Raw genomic sequence first — 13,396 nt, forward strand, 5'->3', positions numbered from 1 at the left:
GGTGGTGCAGAGGTAGCGTTGTTGCCTCACAGCAAGATGTTCTCCTGTTCGATTCTCGGCTGGAGTGTCTTCTGTGTGGAGTCTGCATGTCCTCCCTGTGGTGGAGTGGCGTTAGAAAGACATGCGTGAATGGGCGTGCCTTCGTTGAAGGTTGGGCGTCGGGCTGGCAACTCGGCACCATAAAAATCTACTGCCAATCAGTAGCAGACCGGAGTTCCGCTGTGGCGACCCCCTAACCGGGAAAAGCCGAAAAGACAAACAACACAACCAAGACTAAGTACCTAGATAGCTGTGTGGTTCAGTGGTGAAACACAGGGGAGTATAACAAGAGAAAAGTCAGGAATTAAGTAGGTGACAGTGAAGTACCACAGGGGTCTGCTGTGGGTGCAGTGGTTTTCAGTCTGTCATAGACATATATGGGGGAACAGGAGCATCTTTGCTGATGGCACAACCAGAGGTTCAATAATACATTTGGATAAGCTTCTCAAAATGCTAAACAACGTGGCACAAAGGTGGCAATGGAATTTCATTGCAAACAAATGCAAAGTACTGTATTTAGGCCAGAGCAGTCCTGGTGTGACATATAAACTGAGATGAGTGGAACTCGTGGCAATTGAACAAGAAAAATGATAACAGCAGAGCATTCATTACCACATATAGTGCACATGGTATGAACATTATGAATATTATAAAAACTAACTGGAATATTTTAAACTGGATAATGAGCTGTTCATTTTCTTGGGGCATGTGCCAAGAGTTGTTTACAGAAGCGATAGGAACCTTAAGGAGGTGTTAGAACTCAATGAGACACATACTTTTAAACAACAAAGGTGCTACCAAAGGCACTTTTAAATGTGGAAGGTGTTCTTACTGTAAATATAGCATGGAAGGGGATAAACTTGTAATTAGTGGTGAAGAACATGTCAACAGGAAAATTTACTGCAACTGTATTTCTGTGAGAGTTGTGTATGTTGCTAAGTGCCTGGCATGCTCAGCTTTCTATATTGGGGAAGACAGAAAGAAAGCTGATAGAATTTATGAACAATGTTATGATATTGACAGACAAAAAGGAAAAAGTGCTTTAAGAAGGCATGTAGGGGACAATCCTGATCACTCTTTCAAATTCTGGGTGTTAGATTCTGTTTTTTTAGACCTCAGAGATGGTCTATGGAAGCTGAAACTTACTGCTTTAGAATTAAAGTGGCAGCTCTTAACAGCTGCAGACAAACTACCTCACTGAAATGATAGTTTGTATAGACAGCATTTTAAAATTGAAACAACTAGAATGTTATTTCATTTGTCTTCCCAACACTTCATATAGATGTAAAATAACATTTTCATAAATTTTTAGTCTACACATTTTTATGTCAAATGTTAAAGTTTAGATGTGCATACACAGTGCTTTGGCTTTAACTTCACTCAATTGTTTAACTAGCTGGGATGACATCAGAGCTTTTAAAAACTAGTATGTAAGCAGTGTGTTTTAAGGTTTGTACTGTTCTGATGAAGTACTTGATTGTCTTGGATGAAAGTGCTTAAACTAATTATGTTTTTATTGTTTTATTAAACTTGAGTATCGATGATCTGGTTCTTGTGCCTGGATGTATTACAACTATCACATTTGTGCCTGGATTTATCCAACTTGCAACTGGTAACTTTGCTGAACTCTGAAGTGCTTTGCTGTGCTTCCTGGTGTTCCGGTTCTTAAGCTTTTTGTTGGTTATGTTGATTACACCTAGACTGGACCACTGGGAGCAAAATAAGATGGAAGTGGCAGCAGCAAACAGAATGTTGGGATATAGCCTCATGCGAGACAGATTTCAAAAGAAAGTTAATGCTTTCACTCTACATAGCCTTGGTCATATCCCTTTGTGCAGTTCTAGAGGCCATAACAGGAAAAGGGCATTAGGATACTAGAAGAAATCCAGAGTAAAGCTACTAGAAAGATCCATTAGATGGAGGGGAAGGAATATGACCATATGCTACAGGAGCTGGAGATCTTCTCATTTGAGGCCAGAAGAGGAAAGAGAGGGCACCATACTGGTACATAAGATCATGCCAGAATGATGTGAAGGGGTCATTCTAAATATGGACAAAGGATGAAGGAGGTGGTGCATACAGCATATTGTAAGAATTAATCACTCTCTGGATCTCCAAATATAACTTTTCAGAGAATATTGTGGACCTACAGAATGATTGACCAGAATAGGTGGTGGACAAGGAATCCACTCAGATATTCAATAGTGCATGGGGCAATTAGAAAAGGATAGGGGGAAGTTAGAGATGGAGAGGAGGTAGAATGTTAAGGTAGTTAAAAGGGTAACCAGCTTATTGTCTCCTTCAGCGATTACACAAATATATTGTAATGTCTGTGTGTGTGTGTGTGTGTGTGTGTGTGTGTGTGTGTGTGTGTGTGTGTGTGTGTGTGTGTGTGTGTGTGTGTATGTGCATTTTCTGCTCCATCTGTGTTGCCCTCCTGTGTGATATTAAGACAGTGACAAACATGAACCTGTTAATATTCCTTACTTTGCTGTAACTCAGCATTATCCTAAGCAGAACATTATCGACAAAAAAGACTATTGCCAAAGAGGCGGCTCATATCCAAATTGCATGAAGTTGTATAACAATCTAAACCCCAGCCATATGGACTGAAATAAGGCAGTTTAGTTAATTAAACCTGCGACCTTCTGCTTTCCAACCTTGTTTTCCAGTTTGCTCGCCTGTCATATACCCCTCATAGTACCTCTATGTATACATTCAGTATTTTGGCACAGTTGTTGTATAGTCTCAGATAATGTTTTATTGAAGTTATCTTAATGAAACTTTATTGCTTGACAATTTTAATTCATTGGACTATAGATTAATGGCAGCTATTTTTTAATTTCTGTTTGTAGCATTATAAATGGGTTCGCACTTCCTCTGAAAGCAGAACACAAACAGTTCCTGGTACGGGTACTGATTCCACTACATTCTGTTAAATCTCTTTCAATATTCCATGCACAGGTAAGAACTTTTCGTAAATAATCTAAGCATGCTACATCTCTTTGCTCTCTGTCTTCCTAGAAGTTTATTTTTTTTTTTGATCCAAGTTATCAAAAGCTGTATTCTCAGTTTATGAAAGTGCACTAAATAATATTTGTTCATATTGGATATTTAGAGTAGGTTTAAGAATAAAGAGATTTTTTTCAGCAAGAAAGTAGGGGTCTTCCTTCTTCCTTTATTGTGGACAGATAATGTTATTACGTAGAGTGTATGTGGATTGAAAATTGGATGTTTAAAACTAGAAACGCATGTAAATAAAATAATAAATACTTTTCTCATGTATCTGTTGATCTTTGACAGACAAGACTCACCTTGGTGAGTTTTTGTTTTTATTTTGTTTTTTTGAATGTAGCTTTCCCAGTGATTGGGGTTTGGTAATTGTTTTGACAAATCCTGTCTTTGGGAATACGTGCTTGTTCATACTGCCCACAACCAGATGTAATGGGCCAGCTATGCAATTGCCCATATACTCAAGCCCTAAACCTTGTACTAATGCCACAAATGAATGCTTTCCAGCAAATGAATGTAAACCAACTCAAATTTGATAATTTTACACTGAATAATTAAACAAGTAAAAACAACTGAATCATTATCCAACTTGCAGGAACTCTAGTTACGGAATTTATTTTTGGAGACCGTTATCTACAGGGAGATGAAAGAAAGGTATTCCTGACCAATGAAGGTGGTTCCTGTTCTAGATAATCAGATAGTGTAAGAATATTTATGTTATGTCCAACACTGAAGACTGACCTTAATGGCGCCCCAATTTTGATTTAGTCTTCACTTGGCTGTAGTGAGTAAAAAGCCTGAAGACTGTACAGAAATGGAGCTCAGAGATATAAGTGCTAGAGTAATGATTTTCCAGAAGTAACTTAAATTGCAAACCTGCAGCAGCAGCAAGAGTGATGCTTGGAGAAGGTGTGCAGTGCACCCTGTGCTGTGCCACAGGTCTCTACTGTGTAGAGATGGACAGGCCTGTTAGCATAACAACAGTACCATGAAAAATCATCAGTCACAGGGTGCAGTGAGCCTTGATTGCAGCATATCATTGTTTGACTAACTACCTGATGGCAAGAAATAATGCAGGTGGCAGTCCAGTTTTAAGTGTCTGCTTGGAACCCACAGTGCTGTCCCTGTCTGGAGCAAAACAGAATAACAGCTTATCTAGTTCCTAAACTCCTGCTTATGTTTCAGGTAATAAGTGAGGTGATGCTGCATTCCTAGGATGTATGTTGCACTCTCTCTTCTCATTTCTGCTATTGCAGAAAACATCAGGAAGGGGGAATACTGACTTAGTGACAATGCCAAATCTGAATTTGACAGAATTGTAGGTTCATCCAGAGGGACACCTAGTCCTTATCATTCAAATACCAGTCCCTACACATTAGGGCCTGAAATGCAGTTGGGTTGGCCACCAGGAATAATTGATGCTAAGACAAAAGTTCAAATGTTGGATAAGCATGCCTACAAACCATGAAGTTCAAGCTGCATAGAAAGGAAATGTTCTACAAAGGATGATGAAAATGCAGCGCTCCTTTAATAAGCTGCTTGACTAGATGGAACTAGGTCATGATTCTGCCCTCCCAAGGTCATTATGGAGAAAGATAGTTGACACATGCACAATGATTGTGGAGTAACATATGTCCAAATCATGCAGGCAGTGGATTTAAGACAGGATCATACACAAGCTAATCAGCTGGGGTAGTGCAAGGTACTGCTTCACCCAAACTGAGAACTATTCCTAGTTGGAGGTATATGCCTTCCAAGCAAAGGCTTCCTGACTGCATCAGTCACCACTAAGACTCCAACCTACAAATCCTACTGGATCCAGATTTCTGCAATGGGATCTTGGCCCTGAGGTGGAACCAGCTGTTGCCCCAGCTAGTTGGGGCATCCAAGAAGAGATTCATTTATTGCTAATTACTTTTGAGCCTAAAAAATGTACCCTGTTGGTTACAAGGGAATGATGACAATAATTATTTTTGTTTGTTTCCGTCTCTAAACTTTCATGTGAGGTATGAAATTGGTGTGAATGATGGGACTACTTACAAGAAACTTCCTTGCCCTGAAAGAGGGAGTGTATCCACTGAACCCACCAGAAAGACCTGAGGACTATAGTTAAAAAAGGAATAAGTGACATTTTTTTAGTAGCAATCAGATCTGCAGAGAGGCCCATTTCTGGAAGACCCTGAAAAGGTCTGGTGCATGTTTCAATAGCTTGTAAAGTAGTTCAGAGCATCTGACATCTTGCTTACCTCAACATTGTAAGAAAGAGAGAGAGAGAGAGAGAGAGAGGTATCCCTATCTGTAGCCCAGTGGCAGAGGACCATGAACTCCATACATAGGGTGTGTGACTGTGGCCCCTTCTTTTTTTTAAGCACCACACAATGAATTGGTTGTTTGGCCAGAGTTGATAAATCTTGAAGGCCATAACTGATGTGGGTACTGACTTTAGCATTAAGTCAGTGATGTGTAAACCCTCACCCCTGCCCTAGGGAGGCTAGATGAGCACCATGTCACTCAAGCAAAACATTTCTTACAAAGGTCAACAACAGCTTTTGACATAGGAAGGGGAGACTTACCAGGAGGTCAGCGGAAATTATTGCATTGGTAGTTTTGTGTCCTCAACTCATGTAAGTAGCTTGATACCTTGGTCAGCCCACTATAACAAAGCTGATGCCTGTGATTTACATGAAAAACATCAAGTAAGGATTTACACAGCAAATCAGATATTAATTTAGTTGTTTATTTTGCTGTTGCTTACTGGGTTTAGTCAAAAAAACTCTTTTCAGCACAGGCCTGGAGAGAAAAGCTCCAACATATTACAAACATGTTTAAACAGACATTCAGGAATTGTATGAACAGACACCAAGTATTATAAATTAACAATTACATACATAAATACATACATATTTGTTAATTTGATTACATTCATTAGGAGCAATGGCAACTATTGTAGTGTAAAAGATACCTATGCATTAACAGATGATGAACATTGATGAGCATATGAAAGGTTTATTTGCAGGCTTGTGAAATAGATATTAGATCATGTGATTAATGATTTTAGATCATGTGATTAATGCTTAGAAAGTCAAATGGAGGTGAGACGGATAACTAGGGAAAGTAGACAGTGTTAATAACAGGTGAGATATAAAGCAGGTTCAGAGACAAATGTATGGCTGTCATAAGGTTCTTTTATAAGTATACAAGTGGAGAGGAGTCACCAATGACACTAAATGATGGATATGGCTGGGAGATGCTAGTAAAACTATTAAGGTATTCTTGAAGTTGTGGGGTGTAGGATTCTGAGTGAAGATAAATGGTTTTATGCTATGGCAAGCTGAAGGTAACAGTGACATTGATCCTGGAGATGTACAGGAACATTTATTCAATGATTTTCAGCAAGAAGGGCAAAACACAATATATGGCAGCTTGTCTTGTTTTACAACACACACAAAGAAACTTAAATTTAACCTGTTCATAAAACACTTCCTTAAATATATCAGCTTATTAGAGCCTAGTGATGCCAGCAGGAATATCTGCAGTTGCATCTTACCAATGCCTCTAGGCATCAAATATCATTTGTTCATATATGAAAATAAAATTTGCTTCTTTTTACTGTACTGATACAGCATTCATTTTATTTTCAAGTTTTTTGAGTTGTTTGCTGCTGAATTCGAGGATTGTTCATATTTGAATCAATAATTACAAAACCATGCTTTATAGAAGATATGAGAAGAGTTCATCTTAAAACTTGCATGATGACAAACAAACTCTATTGATATCTGACATCTGCCTAGTGCAGCTAAAGAGATAATGAATTTTCTTTGTATTTTTTTCATCTTTTTTTCCATTGTAATTTCATCTTTCTATCAATTAAGTAACCATTTGAAGCTAAAGTACCTTCTTTCCATCACTGAGCAGAAGTAATTTCCTAAACCACCACCAATGCTTTCAGCATACAGTCCCACTCTGTTTAGCTTACAGGTCATCCCCTTCAAGGTATTCCATATAGCACAAACCATACGTCAGCATAACTCACTCTCATCTCCCTGCCTTTCTTTTCTTCAAACACTATTCTAGCTATACATCAAAGTTTAAATGGAGTGTGTGTGTGTGTGTGTGTGTGTGTGTGTGTGTGTGTGTGTGTGTGTGTGTGTGTGTGTGTGTGTGTGTGTGTGTGTGTGTGTTTGTGTGTGTGTGTGTTGTGTGTGTGTGTGTGTGTGTGTGTGTGTGTGTGTGTGTGTGTGTGTGTGTGTGTGTGTGTGTGTGTGTGTGTGTGTGTGTTTGTATGTGTACTATAAACTATATGAAAAATCTGGGGTAACTAAAATGGGATGAGAGCATAGGGTATCCTTCAAGCCTAGAAATGCTTTGTCAGCATCCTATGTCCATTTGATCATAATTGCAATTTTCCTTTCATAAAATCCATAAGGAAAATTTATATTGCAGTGAAATTTGTTATAAATTTACTATACTATTCTGCAGGAATAACTAAAGCTTTGACCTAATGCTTAGTAACTGAATATGGCCAATTTTACATACCGTCTTCTTTTTAAATTTGGGATTTTATTTCCATCCTTGCCCAGTTGTGAATCCAAACTATTAACTTCTGCCATTCCTAATTTACATTTAGAAGGATTTCAGCAAACTCAAGTGACCTAAGGGAGTACCACATTGCCTGGACTTTGGACATATAACCAAATCATCTTGGTAATTGAGTCCATACACAAGTGTTAGTATAACATCTGATCTGTTAAGCAATGAAAAGCTGCAGTCACACTGTACAACCCAAAGGTCTGTTGTTGAAAAGGTAAATTTTCTTTTTGTTCGCTCCATCAGGGGCATTTTCCAAAATCCTTTCCTTCTGTCCAAATTGGGCAAATATCTTGCCTTCTCAGCCTTTCAGTTAACCCATCCACATGGTGCATAGGGTATGCATTGAATGTGCATATTTTGTTCAGATGTTAGAATTCATTACAGACATAAATTCTGTTAAGCGCTGCTTCCTGATGGCATATAAACACAATCCCAATGGCACAAAGTTCAAAAGAAACTCTAAAAACAGCAGATATGCTGTGAAGTTCTTAGTAGCAATAAAATTCCAGGTTGCTATTCAAAACACAGACACAGACTTTTTTCACCTTCTGCTTCTTCAGACTTTGATTTGGAATCAGAGCAACTGTACTCTTCAAAGAGACACGGGGCTCATCTATCATCCCTAGATGTAACATTTATTAATATCTTTTTTAATGTGTTCTCTATCTGTATTTGGAGTTATCTGAGGCTTGACACTTAATGTTTTACCCTGAGATGTAACAGTACCATGGTGTATTAAATTAGTTTTTCCTGAGAAAATAAAAATATTTCCTTGTCTCTCACAACAACCTCTTGAGCCTTTTTTTTCCAGTACATAGACCGGGAATCATCTATCTGAACTTCTGGGCCCCATTCAGAACTTACTACAGCCAGAATGGTTGTCTTGTTCTTTCCAGGGTTTAAGAGTGTACACATGATTGAGTTGCTCAAGATTATGTTTATCAAGCCATTTCATTTCATTGCTACTTTTCCCTACTATCAGAGGCATAGCTAGAGTGGAGAAAGAGAGTCAGCCACCTCAGGCATAAAGTGTTAGGGGATAAATTGGCAGATGTTATTCAGGGGATAGTACAGTAGCAATAATAAAAATGAAGGCTGATACTGCATTTGTGGTCAGACCTGAAGCATCTCAACGCTTTTTATGTGCTATTTAACTGTAGCAAGCCGCATGTTAGATTTGTGGCAAGTAGCTTGCTACAATTTTGAAAGGAGAATTTGCAATTTTTTTCAAATTCAAGCTGAAAAATAGCTTTTTCTCCTTTATTTATTTGTTTGTTTATTTATTTTGGTCCTTAAGTTAGAGATAAGGGGAGTGCCAGATCAGAAAACTGCACTGAGCACCATATCTATGTACAACTCTACCTACTTTATCAAAATTTCATAAGGCCTTTACCACTTGGCTTGAAATCTGTTTTTATACAGTGAATACCAAAACACAATCTTTGTCTTCAGGTTGGAACATTCTCAGCCTTAAACCTCTGTCATAGCATCATGCATCATAAGTTATGTTAGAATTAACAGTATTTCTGTCATTTTCCACTACATTTCAAAGACCTGTCCGGGCATATTTAGAGTAGTGTCCTGCTTTCATGTTTCACTATGTCTACAGTACCTCCAGAGCATCTTCTATGGACAAGTTTAAAAGGTCTAAACCTCTTATTACACTGGGGTACCCCTGTAATGGTGAGCATTTAGTATGACAACAGTGTATTATAGTTTATCCACCTTTGTCTGTGGTATACTGTTACACAGATTATAATGATCTTGAGTAACTGTACTCTTAACAATAAAATATAATGCCAAAAGCAGAAAGTGGATCGTGCAAATATATAAAGATATAGAAAGAAAGAAAGAGAAAAAGAAAGAAATACTGTGAACTTCTCAGTTTCTAATCTTTTTAATAAAAAGCAGTAAAATAACATTGTACAGATAAGCACTTTTCTCTAAATGTAGACTTCATCAGACTTGGATAGTCAGTAAAAGGGGTTATTTAAATAAGTACTTTACACATATTTGGCATTAAGAAACCAATCACACTAAAGCGCTTTTCAAAATGAATAAAATTACATACTAAAGACATATATATATATATATATATATATATATATATATATATATATATACACACACACACACACACACACACACACACACACACACACACACACACACACACACACACATATCAGTAATATATATAAATCAAATAAATCTTACAAAATCTTACAAAAATGTTACAATAATATCATAATATAAATGTTATAATTAAATCAAAACACAAAAATTCTGTTAAGAGAAAGTGAACTTCAGCAGACCAAGCCACCAGCTATGGTCATGATTTTAAGACTAAATCTGACTGTTTTATTTATGTTCAGTGCACCAAAGGTATATTACCCCCCCCCCCAAAGTCATTTAACACTACTAGGACTACTACTGCCAACCCTGCTTCTGGGTACAGTTAAATTAAAAAAAAGTCATCATCTTCTTTTGGCTGTTCCTGTTAGGGGTCGCCACAGCGGATCATCTGTTTCCATTTCTTCCTGACCTATGCATCTTGCTCTGTCACACTAACCACCTGCATGTCCTCTCTCGCCACATCCATAAACCTTATCTTAGGCCTTCCTCTTTTCCTGTTATCTGGTAGCTTCATCCTTAGCATCTTTTTCCCAATATACTCAGCAACCCTCCTCAGCACATGTCCAAGCCAACGTAATCTTGCCTCTCTGGCTTTGTCTCCAAACCATCCAACCTGGGCTGACCCTCTAATATACTCATACCTAATCCTGTCCACCCTCGTCACACCCAGTGAAAATCCTAACATCTTTAACTCTGCCACATCCAGCTCCAACTCCTGCCTTTTTGTCAGTGCCGCTGTCTCCAACCCATATAACATAGCTGGTCTCACTACCCTCTTGTAGACCTTCCCTTTCACTCTTACTGGTACTCGTCTGTCACAAATCACTCCTGACACTCTTCTCCACCCACTCCATCCCGCCTGTACTCTCTTCTTCATCTCTCTTTCATACTCACCATTACTCTGAACTATTGATCCTAAGTATTTAAACTCATCCACCTTCGCCACCTCTACTCCTTGCATCCTCACCATTCCTCTATCCTCCCTCTCATTCGCACACATATATTCTGTCTTAGTCCTGCTGACCTTTATTCCTCTTCTCTCTAGAGCGTATCTCCATCTCTCCAGGATCTCCTCCACCGGTTCCCTAAACTCACTACAGATCACAATGTCATCTGCAAAAATCATAGTTCACAGGGACTCCTGTCTGATTAGGTTCATAGGTTCATACGTAGGTACTAGGCTATCAGCCCTGGGGCCTATACAAGCCCAGCCAAAATGGTACCCTGGCTTTTTCCACCCAAGAAAATTATTTTCCTGTGCCACTGTCGAGCAGAGCCACAGAGGTGATCCCCGGGGTGAATTTCCTATTTCCCATCCAATCATCAAGATTTTTCTTGAAGAGTGCTAATGAGGAGCTTTGTTTGATATAGATATGAAGTTTATTCCAGAGTATGAGAAGTCTCTGGGACAGGAATCCATCCCTCCAGCATGTCCTGTTTATTGTGGTGACAAGGTTTAGGTCCCTAGAGCGTGTAGCTCGGAGGGATTGGTATTTCTTTAAGTGCAGCATGTCCAACAGCTCTAGGTTTGACATAGCTTTGTATGTTAGGCAGAGATCACCTCTGAGTAGGCGATATGCGATGGAGTAAAGCTGGAGTTTTTTGAGACGGTCTACATAGGGCATCTGTTTGAGGTCGGTAATCCTCTTTGTGAGGTATTTCTGCAGCCTTTCCAGTTGTTGTAGATGTCTTGTGAGGTACATACCAAAAGGAGCATTGTACTCTATAATGGGTCTAATGAGTGATGAGTAGAGGGGAACAATGACCTCTTTTTTCTGGATGAGAAACCTTTTGTGATGAGGTGTGTCACGTAGAAGGATTTCCTGACTACTGTGGCGATGTGATTATCAAAGGAGAGATTACTGTCCACCTGTGTCCCAAGGTCTCTTATCACACTTTCGGTGTTAAGTATACTACCACCTATGTTGTAGTTCATGGGTACAGAGTTTTTACCAAAGGGGATAACAATGCACTTTTTGGCATTGAGCTTGAGGCCATGGCTTTGACACCAGGCATCTGTCTCAGTGAGGCCCTTTTGTAGGATGTCCACATCGTTAGGAGTTTCGATTATGGCTCCTAGTTTGCAGTCATCTGCAAACTTCATTAGCCAAAGATCTTCTGTGTTAGCCTGTACTTTAGAGAAGTAGATGCCAAACAGGAGATGACCCAGGACTGAACCCTGTGGTACACCACTTGTCACTGGTCTGAAGTTGGATTTGGAGTCTGCTACTTTCACAGTGTGGGTTCTGTCAGTGAGCCAGTTGGCAACCCATCTTGTGACATAGGGATTTATACCTAGTTTAGTGAGTTTATCTATAATTCCAGAGTGGGGGATGGTGTCAAAAGCCTTGTCAAGATCTAGATAGGCTGTGTGAACCACCTTACCCTTGCCTACGGCTTTGGTGACTGCTTCAAAGAAGTCTATCAAGTTTAGGAAACATGATCTGCCTTTTATAAACCCGAACTGGGTGGGATCCTGAGTTTGGAGATTACTAATGTCTTTGTTTATAAGTTCCATGATGATATGTTCCATGGCCTTGCAGACCTGGCTTGTCAGGCTAATGGGGCGGTAGTTCCCGGGGTCCATGGTGGCTCCACCCTTGTGGAGTGGGATAACCGTTGCTGTGCGCTATTCAGCAGGCACAAATCCTGAGGTGAGGCTATGATTGAACATGGTACTTAGGTGGGGTGCCAGTTCATTCTGTAGTTCATGTAGAACGCAGCCTGGGATGTTGTCTGGTCCCATGAATGCTGTGTTCTTGGCTTTAGAGAGTGTGGTTTTTACCTGTGCAGCTGTGATTACAGGAACTTTGCATTCTTCTGGTATAGAGATTGGCTCTTTAGGGAGTGAGAGGGAGGTAAAGTTAGCACTGAACCTATCTGCCAGGATGTTGGCAATATCAGTTGAGTCTGTATATTTAGTGCCATTGTGCTATACCTCAGAGCAGATCTGAGTGTTGCCATTGAGATTCTTGACATAGCAATAGAGTGCTTTGTGGTTGTCTTTAGAATCAGTGGGGATTTTGTTTTCGTAACTAGCTTTGGAGGATTTTATCATTACTGAGGCTGACCAGGTAGCTCCTCCACTCGTGGGATTTTACTCTCTTTTGCAGGAGTTTCTTCCTTCTGTTGTACAGTTTGTTTATGGCAGGGGACCACCAGATTGGCTTCCTTTTTTTGGAGGATAGCGTCTTGGTTCTGTTTGGGATAGCATGATCCATTCACTCATGTAAGTGCTTATAAAGTGCAATTGTGTAGGATTCAGTAGTCGTAACTGTATTGTCCATCTGCATGGGTGTCGTGAAGTTCACCACATCTGTCTTAAGAAGCATGAAGTTGGCTTTGGAGAAATGTTTACCATGGTTTTCTTAATGGGGGGTGAAGGCAGGATGTGGATATCTAGGGTAATTAGCTTATGGTCGGATCGGACCAATGAGGCATTGACTTCAGGTGTGGAACATTGGTCACTCATATTGGTAATGACTAGATCTAGGATATTGTTGCCCCTGGTGGGGTTGTGGATAAGTTGATCCAGGGCATTGGAATTTATGAATTCCAGAAAGCGTTGAGCGAAGGAGTTGGTACATGAGTAGTTTTCCCAGTTAATGGTGGGGTAGTT

The 13,396-nt window shown here is 39.5% G+C and overlaps 1 protein-coding gene across 1 annotated transcript in view; it reads left to right on the top strand.

The window, feature by feature from the left end:
- Positions 1-13,396, top strand: part of PPP2R5B (protein phosphatase 2 regulatory subunit B'beta) — a 1,711,411-nt gene that overhangs the window by 1,395,467 nt on the left and 302,548 nt on the right. Inside the window, exon 7 of the mRNA XM_044075777.1 lies at positions 2,895-3,003. Coding sequence (XP_043931712.1) covers positions 2,895-3,003 — 109 coding nt within the window. The remainder of the gene's footprint in view (positions 1-2,894; positions 3,004-13,396) is intronic.

Source organism: Protopterus annectens, chromosome 6.part1, assembly GCF_019279795.1.
Source record: "Protopterus annectens isolate FY-2018-M chromosome 6.part1, PAN1.0, whole genome shotgun sequence".
Lineage (NCBI taxonomy): Eukaryota > Metazoa > Chordata > Ceratodontiformes > Protopteridae > Protopterus > Protopterus annectens.